This window comes from Schistocerca nitens, chromosome 1, assembly GCF_023898315.1.
Source record: "Schistocerca nitens isolate TAMUIC-IGC-003100 chromosome 1, iqSchNite1.1, whole genome shotgun sequence".
Lineage (NCBI taxonomy): Eukaryota > Metazoa > Arthropoda > Insecta > Orthoptera > Acrididae > Schistocerca > Schistocerca nitens.
Genome location: NC_064614.1, coordinates 1192165661 through 1192178880, shown reverse-complemented (window position 1 = coordinate 1192178880; position 13220 = coordinate 1192165661). Strand labels below are relative to the sequence as shown.

Genomic DNA, 13220 nt, shown 5'->3' with positions numbered 1-13220 from the left:
ACACAAAACAGGAAACAAGTAGGAATCGGAACAGATCTTTGCTGGTGCCCTTTAAAAAAATCTCTTAATTTGTCGATGGCTCTCCATCCCAGAAAACATGCTGAGTACTCCTTATCCAGAATACTTCTATCCTGTCGCAAATTTCGCATGACATATGATATGATCCAGCTTTCGTGAGTAAGCAGTAGTGTGCTGAGTGAAATGCTTTTTGGAAGTCACGAATTAGTGCGTCTCTCTGGCCGCCTAGATCCATGGTTTTCAAGATGTAAATGAGGATAGCGCGAGTTGGGTTTCGCATGATCGTTGTTTTCTGAATCCATGCTGGTTGGCATGGAGAAGTTCGTTCTGTTCGAGATACGTCACTAAGTCTGGACACAAGAGTATGGTCTAAGATTGTGCAACAGATTTGTGTCAACGATATCGGACGAAAGTTCAGTATTTTGTCTAGTTTTTGGTCGACATTTGTGTGTCAATGAAGGTCAGTTGAAAAAAATGAGGTGGTGTAAATCGACAGTTAAGAAAACTCAAAAGTAACAGGATACTGGACTGCTGCTGAAGGAAGACCGCCCGCAGAGCGAAATGACCATCTGCGGGAAGCTGTCGGGGCATCCCAGCGCCTGCAGCGTCCGTAACCTTGATGGCGCTTGCCATTGGCCGCAGCTCGTAATGACGTCACGGGCCCTGACCCGGCCGGTGGGAGCCGAGCGCCCGCAGGTAAACTAACTGTCTTCCGAGTCCAGTTCTTCGCCAGGCGCCGCAGTGGCAGGTGAAGACGATTGGTGGCTCGCATTTGTGCATCAGAGATGGGCTCCGGAACGATTGCATTCGTAGTGCTGGCAGCGTGCGCCACGGCCAGCGCTATCATATTCAGCGAAGACGCCAAGCCCTCTGTATACAACGGTGAGTGTTGTTCCGGAACATTTGTTGCTGCTACGGAACATTTCACTGTTCGCTATTGCAACGGCGGCCACTGACCTTGAAACTATATAGATGAACGATCGAATCAGTTCCTTGTTTGAACGCCACGTGGCGCTGTAACCGTCATCTGTGCCGTACACAACGTCTAAATGACATGCGTTAGAATACTATGGAACACGTAAGCGTGTTTCGCTAAAAAAAAAAAAAGCCTGTTTAATGCGACGCTGAAACAGATGAACGGGCCAATGCGTGTAGCTACGTACCAAGTGCCGCAATCTAAACAGATATTTCGTACGAAGAATGTAATTAGCGAAACTGTCGCGGTATTCGTAGTTTCCTAGCTCTATACGTCAATGCAGAAATCAAATGCAGCGATTGAAATGGCTGGAGACATTCGCCACCATCCGCTGTGCACGCTATAATCAGGACAGAATTAGTAATTTGAAATAAAATAGTTCAGACATGTGTTCTACTTCTCGTGGTGTCCGAGATTAACGCACCCTATTGTTTACTAGTTCTCGTTTTTTATTCCTCATGATACAAATTTTTCATAATACGTGCGTGAAAATGCAGGTCACCTCGGTGAATTTCACACATTGTATCTTCTCGTGTTAGCCATGTTGCAGCGTCCTCTTGAAGCAACGTTACAACGACTTTCCTGCTTTTTTATCTTCAGGTACAGCGTCATAGTTTACACACCATTTTGAAGCTGCGTTGGATTTCCCCCACCCCCAACCGTAAGGGGAAAGTAGGCTTTCTCGGCAAATAGACTACTTCTGAAGGTGACTAGCAGGAAGTTCGAAGGAGTGCTTCCAATCGTTAGGTTGGCATATGAGCAGATTCGTGAGGTTATAATGCATTTTAAACAGTTGACAGTCAGTGTTCGGAAAAACTACAATCAACTTGTCTTACTTAATACTTGTGTTCGTTTATGAGGGCAGCTGTGACCATGTTGCGGCCTGCATCACAGTACTGGGAATTCATCGCAGTCAAAGCAGCATTTTAAGCGCATATGTAGACGCAGAAACCCACTTTAGAAAATTTACACACTATATTCTACACATCGCGACAGGCACCGTTACTTCATACCACGACGTCTTAACGTTAACACTCGGAGTCCTATTTATTACGACAGACTTATATTGTTCTCGCTAAAATTATACCTCAAGTGCTCCAAAAGATTCGTTCTTTCATGAAGTTTCAGCATTTAAATGCCGTACTATTTGTTCTGCCGCAGTTTTAATACATTTTTAAAACATATAAATGACGGACATCTAACCGATTGCGTTGGATACGGCGAATTGCAAGCTCCAAACGTACAATTGGGTTTCGTCCCTCTGTCGGTAAAAATGCTCTGAGGGTTCCACACAAACTTCATTAAGTATATATACCCATAGTTGTCCTAAACCTCGACAATTTTTGCCGTTTATCGATAGCGATTCGGGCAAGATATCGCTCCCGGAAATTTTAAGATTTTCGAAAATGTTTTAATTTTAAGTTTACATTTCTGGTTTATTTAGCATTTGATAGTGTAATTGTATAGCTACGAATTAACAATTTTCGGATTTATTCTTTTACTTGCTCTGTAAAACCTTGCTTCTTGCAAAATTTCACTGTTCTAGGTCAACAGGAAGTGCTCTATAGGTTTTAATGAGTGAGTTTGTGAATATCAAAATAAGTGACATAAAGGGTCGTATCTTTTAATTGCATTGACTTGGAAGCTTAAATTTTCACACGGCCTAAGCGGCTTCGGCATAGATATGGAAATAAAAAGCTGAATTCAAAGATAAACTTATACGACGCTGACGATGCGCTGGCATTGTTTCTCAATGGGATGTCACGCGATTGTTGAGATCCTAACCAGACGATCAGGCACATCAGAAAAGACTGCATCTTCCAATACTATTAAGGCAACTTGATATATTTCCTGAACGCATAACCAGCAGTCGTGAATCAGACTGAAAAACTGAATATTGAGATGTATTTATTCTCTCACTGTTTATCTACTAAATTACTTGGGGCATTTAAACATTGAATTCGTAACTGCTCTGTTATATTTTGAAGCACTTCGCGTTTGGCCAATGAAAGAAGAATGTGCATATATGTCAGGAAATACACTATGTGATCAGAAGTATCCGGAAACCTGGCTGAAAATGACTTAAAAGTTCGTGGCGCCCTCCATCGGTAATTCTGGAATTCAATATTGTGTTGGTCCACCCTTATTCTTGATGATACCTTCCACTCTCGCAGACATACGTTCAATCAGGTGCTGGAAGGTTTCCTGGGGAATGGCAGCCCATTCTTCACGGAGTGCTGCACTGAGGAGAGGTATCGATGTCGATCTGTGAGGCCTGGTACGAAGGCGGCGTTCCAAAACATCCCAAAGGGGTTCTATAGGGCTCAGGTAAGGACTCTGTGTAGGCCAGTACATTACACGGATGTTATTGACGTGTAATCACTCCGGTACAGACCGTGCATTATTAACTGGTCCTCGATCGTGTTGAAAGATGCAATAGCCATCCTCGAATTGCTCTTCAACAAAGCAAGAAGGTGCTTAAAACATTAATGTATGGCTGTGCTGTGATAGTGCCACGCAAAACAACAAGGGCTGCAAGCCCCCTCCATGAAAAACACGACCACACCATAACACCATCGCCTCCGAATTTTACTGTTGGCACTACGCACGCTGGCATATGACGTTCACCAGGCATTAGCCACACCCTGCCATCTGATCGCCACGTTGTGTAGCGTGATTCGTCACTCCAAACAACATTTTTCCACTGTTCAATCGTCCAATTTTTACGCTCCTTACACCAAGCGTGGCGTCGTTTGGTATTTTATCGGCGTGATGTGTGGCTTATGAGAAGCCGCTCGACCATGAATTCCAAGTATTCTCACCTCTCTCCTAACTATCATAGTACTTGCAGTGGATCCTGATGCAGTTTGGAATTCCTGTGTGATGGTCTGGATAGATGTCTGCCTATTACACATTACGGCCCTCTTCAACTGTCGGTGGTCTCTGTCAGTCAACAGATGAAGTCGGCCTGTACGCTTTTGTGCTTTACGTGTCCCTTCACGTTTGCACTTCACTATCACATCGGCAACAGTGGAACTAGGTATGTTAAGGAGTGTGGAAATCTCGCGTACAGGCGTATGACACAAGTGACACCCAATCATCTGACTACGTTCGAAGTCCGTGAGTTCCGCGGAGCGCTCCATTCTGCTCTCTCGCGATATCTAATGACTACTGAGGTCGCTGATATGGAGTACCTGGCAGTAGTTGGCAGCACGGTGCCCCTGGTATGAAAAAAGTATACCTTATCCGCAGATAGAATTTCACGGAAACAGAATTGTTCAACACAGTCAAATTCAGAAAGCCATTGTGGTTACTGAATAAGATGGCAATGAAGAAACTACTACTGTCCACCAAGGTAGAAGCAACGGAGTTATGACAGGCTTGGTACATGTTCACTTTCAAGAAGACAGGATAAGAAACTTTCCGTGGCCTTGCTGAAGAAGCCGTTCTGACTTTTGAATAAGCAATTTAAGGAAACAGTGAGAGATCGAAATCTGTTTGGTCGGTAGGGTAGAAGATTAATTATGCTATCCACGAAACATACAAGCGTTCGTGGATAGCAAGCGAAGCAGCCTGCATCACAATTGAGAAGACGTAAGTAGTCAATCGCCTATGCCATACAAACATGGAAATACGTGTGTGTGTGTGTGGGGGGGGGGGGGGGGGGCAGGAGGAAGCCGACTTACATCGGGATGACCCGACTGAGATGTGATAGCAGTTCTCGAAGCGTCCATTGTCTTCACCACTGCATTTTTCGGGTTGTTCTTCTTACGAAACCCCCACACAGCATCTCCTTCAGCTGTTTGAAATGAACCGCTCCTCAATAATAGCTCGTAGGATCTCTGTTCAAACGCTAGCAAGCTGCACGAATAACGCTCTCGAATAAACCAACTGAAGAAAACCGTAAGCGAAAATACTGAGTAAAGCTCAACCCAGAGCTTCATAGGGATTTTTTAATAAACAAGTTTTATGCCTCTTTTTTGCTCTCCCACTATAATGATTAGACGACGGTTTGTAAATTATGAAAGATGCAACCTCACGAGGTATGTGAGAAAAGTAAACAGACTGACAACAATGTGAACGGTCTGGCGACGCCGTGTTGTTGTACTTGTGTAGACTGGTGTGTTCATCCCTTCCAGGCGCTCAGTCAAGCTGCAGCTCCACACAGGCGTCACGTGAGTGTTGAAATGAAGTCGCTTTTCTGTTGCGTGTTACGAAAATGGAACAGCGGAATTTAGAGCAATGTTACGCTAAGTCTTGTGTTAAACTTTGGGAATCCGTGAGTGTGACATACGGAAAGTATCAAGAGCACAAGTTTTTCGCTGGCACAGATCAAAACACGTCGAAGATGTACCTCGCTCAGGGAGACCTTCAACGTCAAAAAAGAAAGAAAGCGTCGAATGTGTGTGTGCTCTTGGGAGATCAGACTGACGTTTAACAGTAAGGCCGGTGCGTGTTCTACAAATATGTCCCTGAAAAGCTGAGGGAAAGGATGAATAGAGTGAGACTGAAATTGCAGAGAAGTGGATACTGCATAGTGACAATGCGCCACGTCACACGGGCACTTCCATCATCGAATATTTGACCGCAAAAGGCATTTCTGTTGTTCCACCGCCCTCCTATTCACCTGATGAATTCTTGACCTTTTTTTTACCGAAATTGAGAAACGTCAATTTGGGACTTTTAAGAACATTCAAAAGAATGCGACCGACATGTTAAAGGGCATACCAGTTGAAGCCTTTCAGCGCTGCTACCAAGACTGGGAACAACGAGTCCAGTGTATAGCTGCCGAAGGAAACTATCTTGAAAGGGACAATGTTATTGTTTGGAAAAAACTTCGTTAGGAAAAAATCTGTCTCATTACTTTTCTCACACACCTCGTATATTTATTTGTGAACTACTGGAACCAAGAAAGGCAAGGAGGTTGCTACCATGTTCTTAGCCTGCAGAAAGGATTCATACTTTTTTTTTGTGCAGGCAGCGAACTGGAAAAGTTCAAGAAGTTACATTGTATCACGAGGCTCAAGATCCATCCATTGAACAGCGACTTTTTTTTCCGAATATTGGGACGATACCAGCGAGGAGGAGACATCAATGTGATGTGAAGACAATACCAGGGTCAATGGATGCTGAGAGACAACTCATGCGACTGTTGATCATTTCACTTGGAAAAAGAAATTCATGGGAAAAAAGACAAGTAATTAAGTTATAGTTACAACGCAGCCAACTTTAAAAACACAATCTGCAAATTTGCACCACGAGAAATGTTACAATCCACATTCATGAGACATATTCCTTACGAAATTTTTCTCCGAACGTAATATTTCCTTCTTTTTTTCCTCGCGTTCTCTAACCTTAGCGGAATAACATACTAATTTAAATTATTTCACAAAGGAAAATAGAGGAAGTTTACTGAGCTAATGGCTCTGAAACGACCACAAAATGCTGCGCAGATACGCAGTCCGACATCATTCGAGCAACACGCACTTCCTCTTGAAACTCTCGTATCGCTGGGTATTAGAAGAAGATGCAGCAGTCAAGAGCGACTAACATTTAACTGCACTGCATCGTAACGTATCGTCAACGCATTAAATATTCGCTAATCTGCAAGAAATGTTGAAACAATGTCCTCCATGAGTATCGACCGAAGATAGTGTGCACGTTGCATAAGACTGACGATGAAGTAACGTTTTTAATGGGAGTAACACCTTCTGTCGTTTTATAGTGTGCTGTATCCTAATATGGAAACAAAACTGGCTTGTCACCCAACATCGCTTAACACTCTGGCCTTTTAAAGAGGGCGTTATGGCGACTTTTCTTTTTCTTGTGTGAGTGATACACTACGGCAACGGGTCAAAATTGGTGTACAATAAATTGGCCTCCTAGTAAATTGTTGAATCGTGGAGAAAAAGTTTTGCGCCGCAAGAAACTCGTGGATCTGAAAACATTTCTACTACGACCTTCTACCTTTGGACTAATGAAAAATATAATGAGTGGCTCAAAGATGGAGAATTACGCACATATCTCTGGGAGGTTACCTCACCTATCAAAAGCGAAATTAAAAGATGGCGTGTTTGTTGTACCTGACGTTCTAAAAATGTTAGATTCCAGCTTTGAATAAAAAATGAATATGAATGAGAACAAGGACTAGGTATCAATCAAGGATGTTGTTACTGTGTTTTTAGCCTGCAAAAAGGGTCCATACTATTTTTCTGTGCAGGCAACTAATTGGAAAAATCCAAGAAGTTACACTGAATCACGAGGCTCAAGATCCATCCTTTGAACAGTAACCTTGACTTTTTCCGAAAGCTTGGGCGATGCCAGTGAGGAGGAGACATCAAAGCGATCTAAAGACAATACCAGGGTCTCCGGAATACCAGTATGGTGGGAGACGGCTGTTGATCATTTCACTTGCAAAAGAAATTCATGGGAGAAAGAAGAGAGAAAAGAAATATAAGCCAGTGAAAACACAATTCCTGTTTAATGAAGGTGTTTTCACCTTTGTTGTTGTTCTGGTCCGGTCCTGTGCAGCTTTTCGCACCACTCTATCCTGTGCAAGCCTCTTCATCTCCGAAAAACTACAGCACCCGGCATCCATTTGAGCCTGCTGACAATATTCACGCCTTGGCCTGTTCCACAATTTTTAACCCCCCCCCCCCCCCCCACTTCCCTCCATTATCAAACTGATGATTCCTTGATGGCTCAGGATGCGTCCCGTCAAACAATTCGTTGTTTTAGTCAGTTTTGCCATAAATCTTTTTCTCCCAATTCGATTCAGTACCTCACCATTAGTTACTCGATCTATCCATGTAATCCTAAACATTCAGCTATAGCACCACATTTGAAAAGCTTCCATTTTCTATTTATCTCAACTATTTATTTCCCATTTTTCACTTCTGTCATGGCTACACTCCAAATAAATACCTGCAGAAGAGACTTCCTTGTGTTTGATTTTTATCTTTTCAGGAAAGGCTTTCTTGCTATTGTCAGTATGCATTTTATACCTTCTCTACTGTGGCCATCACTAAGGTATTTTACTACCCAAATAGCAAAACTCATCCATTTCTTTTAGCGTCCCCTCTCCTACTGTCATTCCTTCAGCATTACCTGAGTTAATTCGACTACATTTCATTAGACTTGCTTTGCTTCTGTCGATGTCCATCTTATAACCTTTTTTAAAGACACTAGCCATTCCATCCAAGTGCTCTTCAGAGTACTTTTGTGCCTCTGATAGGATTACAATTTCGTCAGCAAACTTCATGCTTCTTCTTCTCCTTGAACCTTAATCTTCTTTCCAAATTTCTTCTTGACTTTTTTAATCTTCTTCAATATCCAGATTGAATAACATTGGGTACATGCTAAAACCCTGTCCCACTCCCTTGTGAACCATTGCTTCCCTTTCATATCCTTAGACTTTCATGTTCATACCTCAATGAAAACTTTGTTCATATTGACAATTCCACAGTAGGACATTTAAGCTCTGATATGGAAGCTGTATGAGAGGTAGTCATAAAATTTCTCATCTGGAAAAATCAAGCTGTGACCCTGAAACTTGGTGGTGGTGTTAATCCTTCTCTGCACATTCACCCTTCAGTGAGTCATTTTTCCCAAAGATTGACGGTTTGTTGGAGACCTTTGTTGTATAAAGCATGGATCAGAATACCAAAGTGATTGATAGTTGAGCATGGGAAGGAGGGATATTGTCAGTTGTCTATTAAGCGTAAGCGCAATATGGTAGCAGCATCTGTGATCTCCGAACTGAGTACGTTCATATGTTCGTTGTTAACGTGAAGTATGGAGTTTGCTTTGCCTGGTCATAATAGTGTTCCCTAAGCAATTTCTCAGTTAGCTTCACACATTCCGTAAAAGAAAGAAACCGCACAAAGAAACAAAGGAAAGAACAATCACAACAGTTATGTTAATACATCGTAATTATTGTCCACAGTTGAGTAGCAGAGCGATGTGACAATTGTGCGCAGGACAGAGGATGTGACCAAACAGTGCTCTGCTTGTTGCTATGACAGCTGTCCTGTAAACACATAGCTGTCAGTCACTTTGTTATTCTGATCCTGGTTATAGAAGTCTGCATTTCGACTGTTCAGGAAAACATCCATCTTGAAAATCAACTCGTTGTCAACCTGGAAATGTCTGAGGAGAAACGGGATTAGGCAACAAAATGATAGCTCAAGATGCAGCATGTGTGACTGTCCTGTACAGAATGAGGAGGAAAAGCACACCCTCGGACAATTCTCTGCCACGTTACATCATTACATCCTCCTGTAACTTCTTCAGGAGATTGGGATAGTAAGCTCCCGTGACAGTTTACCTCTAAAGAGCAATATGTTTTAGCATCACATCATAGTGTCCCAAAAAATTAATGAATAACCACTCCAGTTACTACAATGTTTGCCGGGCGTGGTGGCCGAGCGGTTCTAGGCACTTCAGTCCGGAACCACGCGGCTGCTACGGTCGCAGGTTCGAATCCTGCCTCTGGCATGGATGTGTGTGATGTCCTTAGGTTAGTTAGGTTTGCTTAGTTCTAAGTCTAGGGGACTGATGACCTCAGATGTTAAGTCCCATAGTGCTCAGAGCCATTTGAACCATTTTACTACAATGTTGTTTGTCTTGGTCCACGACTGGTTGTGGCGATTATGGCGAAACCAATTTCTAGTGGATCTCAGAGCAACAAATAATGCTTTACCATACCACAATTTTCGCCAACGGCCTTGCCGCAGTGATAACACCGGTTCCCGTCAGATCACCGAATTTAAGCGCTGTCGGGCTGGGCTAGCACTTGGATGGGTGTCCATCCTGTCTGCTGAGCGCTGTTGGCAAGCGGGGTGCACTCAACCCTTGTGAGGCAAACTGAGGAGCTACTTCACTGAGAAGAAGCGGCTCCGGTCTCGGAAACTGACATACGGCAGGGAGAGCGGTGTGCTGGCCACTTGCTCCTCCATATCCGCATCCAGTGACGCCTGTGGGCTGAGGATGACACGGCGGCCGGTCGGTGCCGTTGGGTCTTCATGGCCTATGGCCTGTTCGGGAGGAGTTTTATACCACAATTTTCAGATCCATTAGAAAATGGCTGCAATATGAACGCTGCAACCAAAATAAACATTGTAGTAACTGGACCAGTTATTCAAAAAAAATGGTTCAAATGGCTCTGAGCACTATGGGACTAAACTGCTGAGGTCATTAGTCCCCTAGAACTTAGAACTAGTTAAACCTAACTAACCTAAGGACATCACACACATCCATGCCCGAGGCAGGATTCGAACCTGCGACCGTAGCGGTCTTGCGGTTCCAGACTGCAGCGCCTTTAACCGCACGGCCACTTCGGCCGGCCAGTTATTCATTAATTCAAAATACAGTTGCAGAGCGCCAGCGCTTCCCAAACATGGGTAAATTGACGATAATAGTCCCAAAGGACACTCATCATCGTTTGCCAGTTGAGTCCACATGGTTCCATTGCTATCTTTGCTGTAGAATCTTCCATTCTTAAACTCAGTACTCGTTCATGGCCAAAGGTGGATAAAGACGCTATCTGATCTGGACTGACACAGCTGCAACATTTCTGCTGCTGGTTGGTTCAGAGGGCAATTTGAACGGGTGTGAGCTGGTGCCGTACTTTATATTAAAATGTGCAAAATGTTACAAACTGATTCTTACCTGATTCTCGCTTTTTTCCGATATCGTCTCAATTATGATACACAGATCTTAGACCAGCTAGGCTTCCATTTCTCTTACGATTACTGTATCTTCGGAGGTGGTCTGAAAGTTGGCCACCTTATCCTGTGTGGACAGAATAAGGTGGCTGATGCGCAGTGACCAACTTTCGTCCAGAGCTCTGGGCGAGTACCTTCGTTTGTTCGGAAGAGGAGGCCCACAGTGTTCGCCATCTTTCGGTCAGTCAGCGATGACAGACTCGAGGTGCACCTCCTCTAATCTTTCTCAAATGATTTTACAGAAACTATCTTAGCGTTACTTATAGCCTTATATGTCGGCCTCATGATGATGCACCCATTATTTCCTTAATGGCCATAGTTATTGTGATATTTACATGGAAGTAACAAACTGCCCGAAATTTGAAAAAGTATCCAATGAAAAATGGGGGCCGCTGTTATTTTATATTTGGTGCATATTACATAATATGTTGCTGCATATGAATTTTAGCTAACATATAGAATTTTTTTCAGACTTGTGTAACGGTCTCTGTCACCAATCTCGAGAAAATTGATCTGATGTAGCACACTGATGCTATTGCGTGTGCCAGCGATAAAGCCATAATGAAATACCCGCAACATTCCTCATATTTCGTAAACGGTTTCAGGTATCGAGATGAGATTTTGGCAAAGTATAGCACACAAAGAAGAGAGTATTTTACCATACGGTTATTATTCAAAACTTAATTATCTGCCATGTTATTACACTATCAACAGACTTTTTCGATGGTAGAACGTAATTTTAGGGGTCATTGATAGTTCGTGAGTTGACAAATGCTATGGGTTTTCGAACAACATAACTGAAGAGATTACATGTTTATTTTGTACTGAGGATGTGCTTTTTTTAATAAGCTACTGATCTCACTTTTCCTCAGTTCCTCACTTAATAAACCACTGTTTGAAAATTCTCTCGCAGTTGCGTCTGCACAACATGTAAGCTCCGCTGTATTCTGGCAAAAAGAATCAAATTTTAACGTGGCAGCAAGAGAAAATTCGCCACTCATGGCTCTTCTCTGGAAGTTACAAATTGTTAAGAAGCCGAGAGAAAATGGATCGCTGCATTTTCAGCGGAATTCTTTTTAGATGTTAATCAAACCAGTGCAAGTGCGGGCGCATCGGAGCTCCACTTAATATTTAAAATGTGAGCGCAAGCTTCAGTTCAGAGCGGCACCTCCCCTCCTGCTCTCGTCTTTTCCCCTACAGCGTCTGCCCGTAACCCTCACAACTACTGCTCTCCACACGCGACCTGCGGACTGCGCATCTATCGGCCACGGTATTCTGCGTGGACTCTGATTTGTTCTTCGTCGTCAGGCTTGTCTGACTACACTGGAAGCGTCCACGCCACAGAATTAACACATATTCACGACACCGCTGCTCATTTTTGTTATACTATGCGACTGCAGCGCTCCAAGTGGCCGGCGAGCTTCACTTCTGAACACAATATCACATAAGTGCAAGTAGTATCGCTTATATTGATTCGTAACATACAGCATCATCATCGTGTTTGGACCTAGGGCAGGTCTTGTAGCTCTCCATGCACTCCTGCCTTCGTTTTCTCGTAATTGCTTTCCACCCTCATACTATCCACCACCTAATATCATCTATGTTTCCCATTTATCGTTCCTTCCACAGCATCGCCAGTAAACACTCTTCTCATCTAATGTCCAAGCCAGTCGTATTTCCTCTTCCTGTATCCACACACATCAAAAAAAGTTTTGCATCACTTCGGTTCCGAGAGTTCCAGAACCTGTACAGAAAACTGGAATAGAAATCAACATAAATACAGGGTGTTTCAAAAATGACCGGTATATTTGAGACGGCAATAAAAACTAAACGAGCAGCGATAGAAATACACCGTTTGTTGCAATATGCTTGGGACAACAGTACATTTTCAGGCAGACAAACTTTCGAAATTACAGTAGTTACAATTTTCAACAACAGATGGCGCTGCGGTCTGGGAAACTCTATAGTACGATATTTTCCACATATCCACCATGCGTAGCAATAATATGGCGTAGTCTCTGAATGAAATTACCCGAAACCTTTGACAACGTGTCTGGCGGAATGGCTTCACATGCAGATGAGATGTACTGCTTCAGCTGTTCAATTGTTTCTGGATTCTGGCGGTACACTTGGTCTTTCAAGTGTCCCCACAGAAAGAAGTCACAGGGGTTCATGTCTGGCGAATAGGGAGGCCAATCCACGCCGCCTCCTGTATGTTTCGGATAGCCCAAAGCAATCACACGATCATCGAAATATTCATTCAGGAAATTAAAGACGTCGGCCGTGCGATGTGGCCGGGCACCATCTTGCATAAACCACGAGGTGTTCGCAGTGTCGTCTAAGGCAGTTTGTACCGCCACAAATTCACGAAGAATGTCCAGATAGCGTGATGCAGTAATCGTTTCGGATCTGTATCATTTCTGCCCTTTTTATTGCATGTTGTAGCACCATACAGCGAGACCTTCAGAGGCGATGGTCCAGATTGCCCAGTAGCACGTGCT

General features: G+C 43.4%; 1 protein-coding gene across 1 annotated transcript in view; it reads left to right on the top strand.

The window, feature by feature from the left end:
* The first annotated feature begins 728 nt into the window (after nucleotides 1–728).
* The window catches only part of LOC126200905 (serine protease snake-like), an 88096-nt gene continuing 75604 nt past the window's right edge, over nucleotides 729–13220 (top strand). The window contains exon 1 of the mRNA XM_049936745.1: nucleotides 729–900. Within this exon, the coding sequence (XP_049792702.1) occupies nucleotides 804–900 (97 nt within the window). The 5' untranslated portion in view covers nucleotides 729–803. The remainder of the gene's footprint in view (nucleotides 901–13220) is intronic.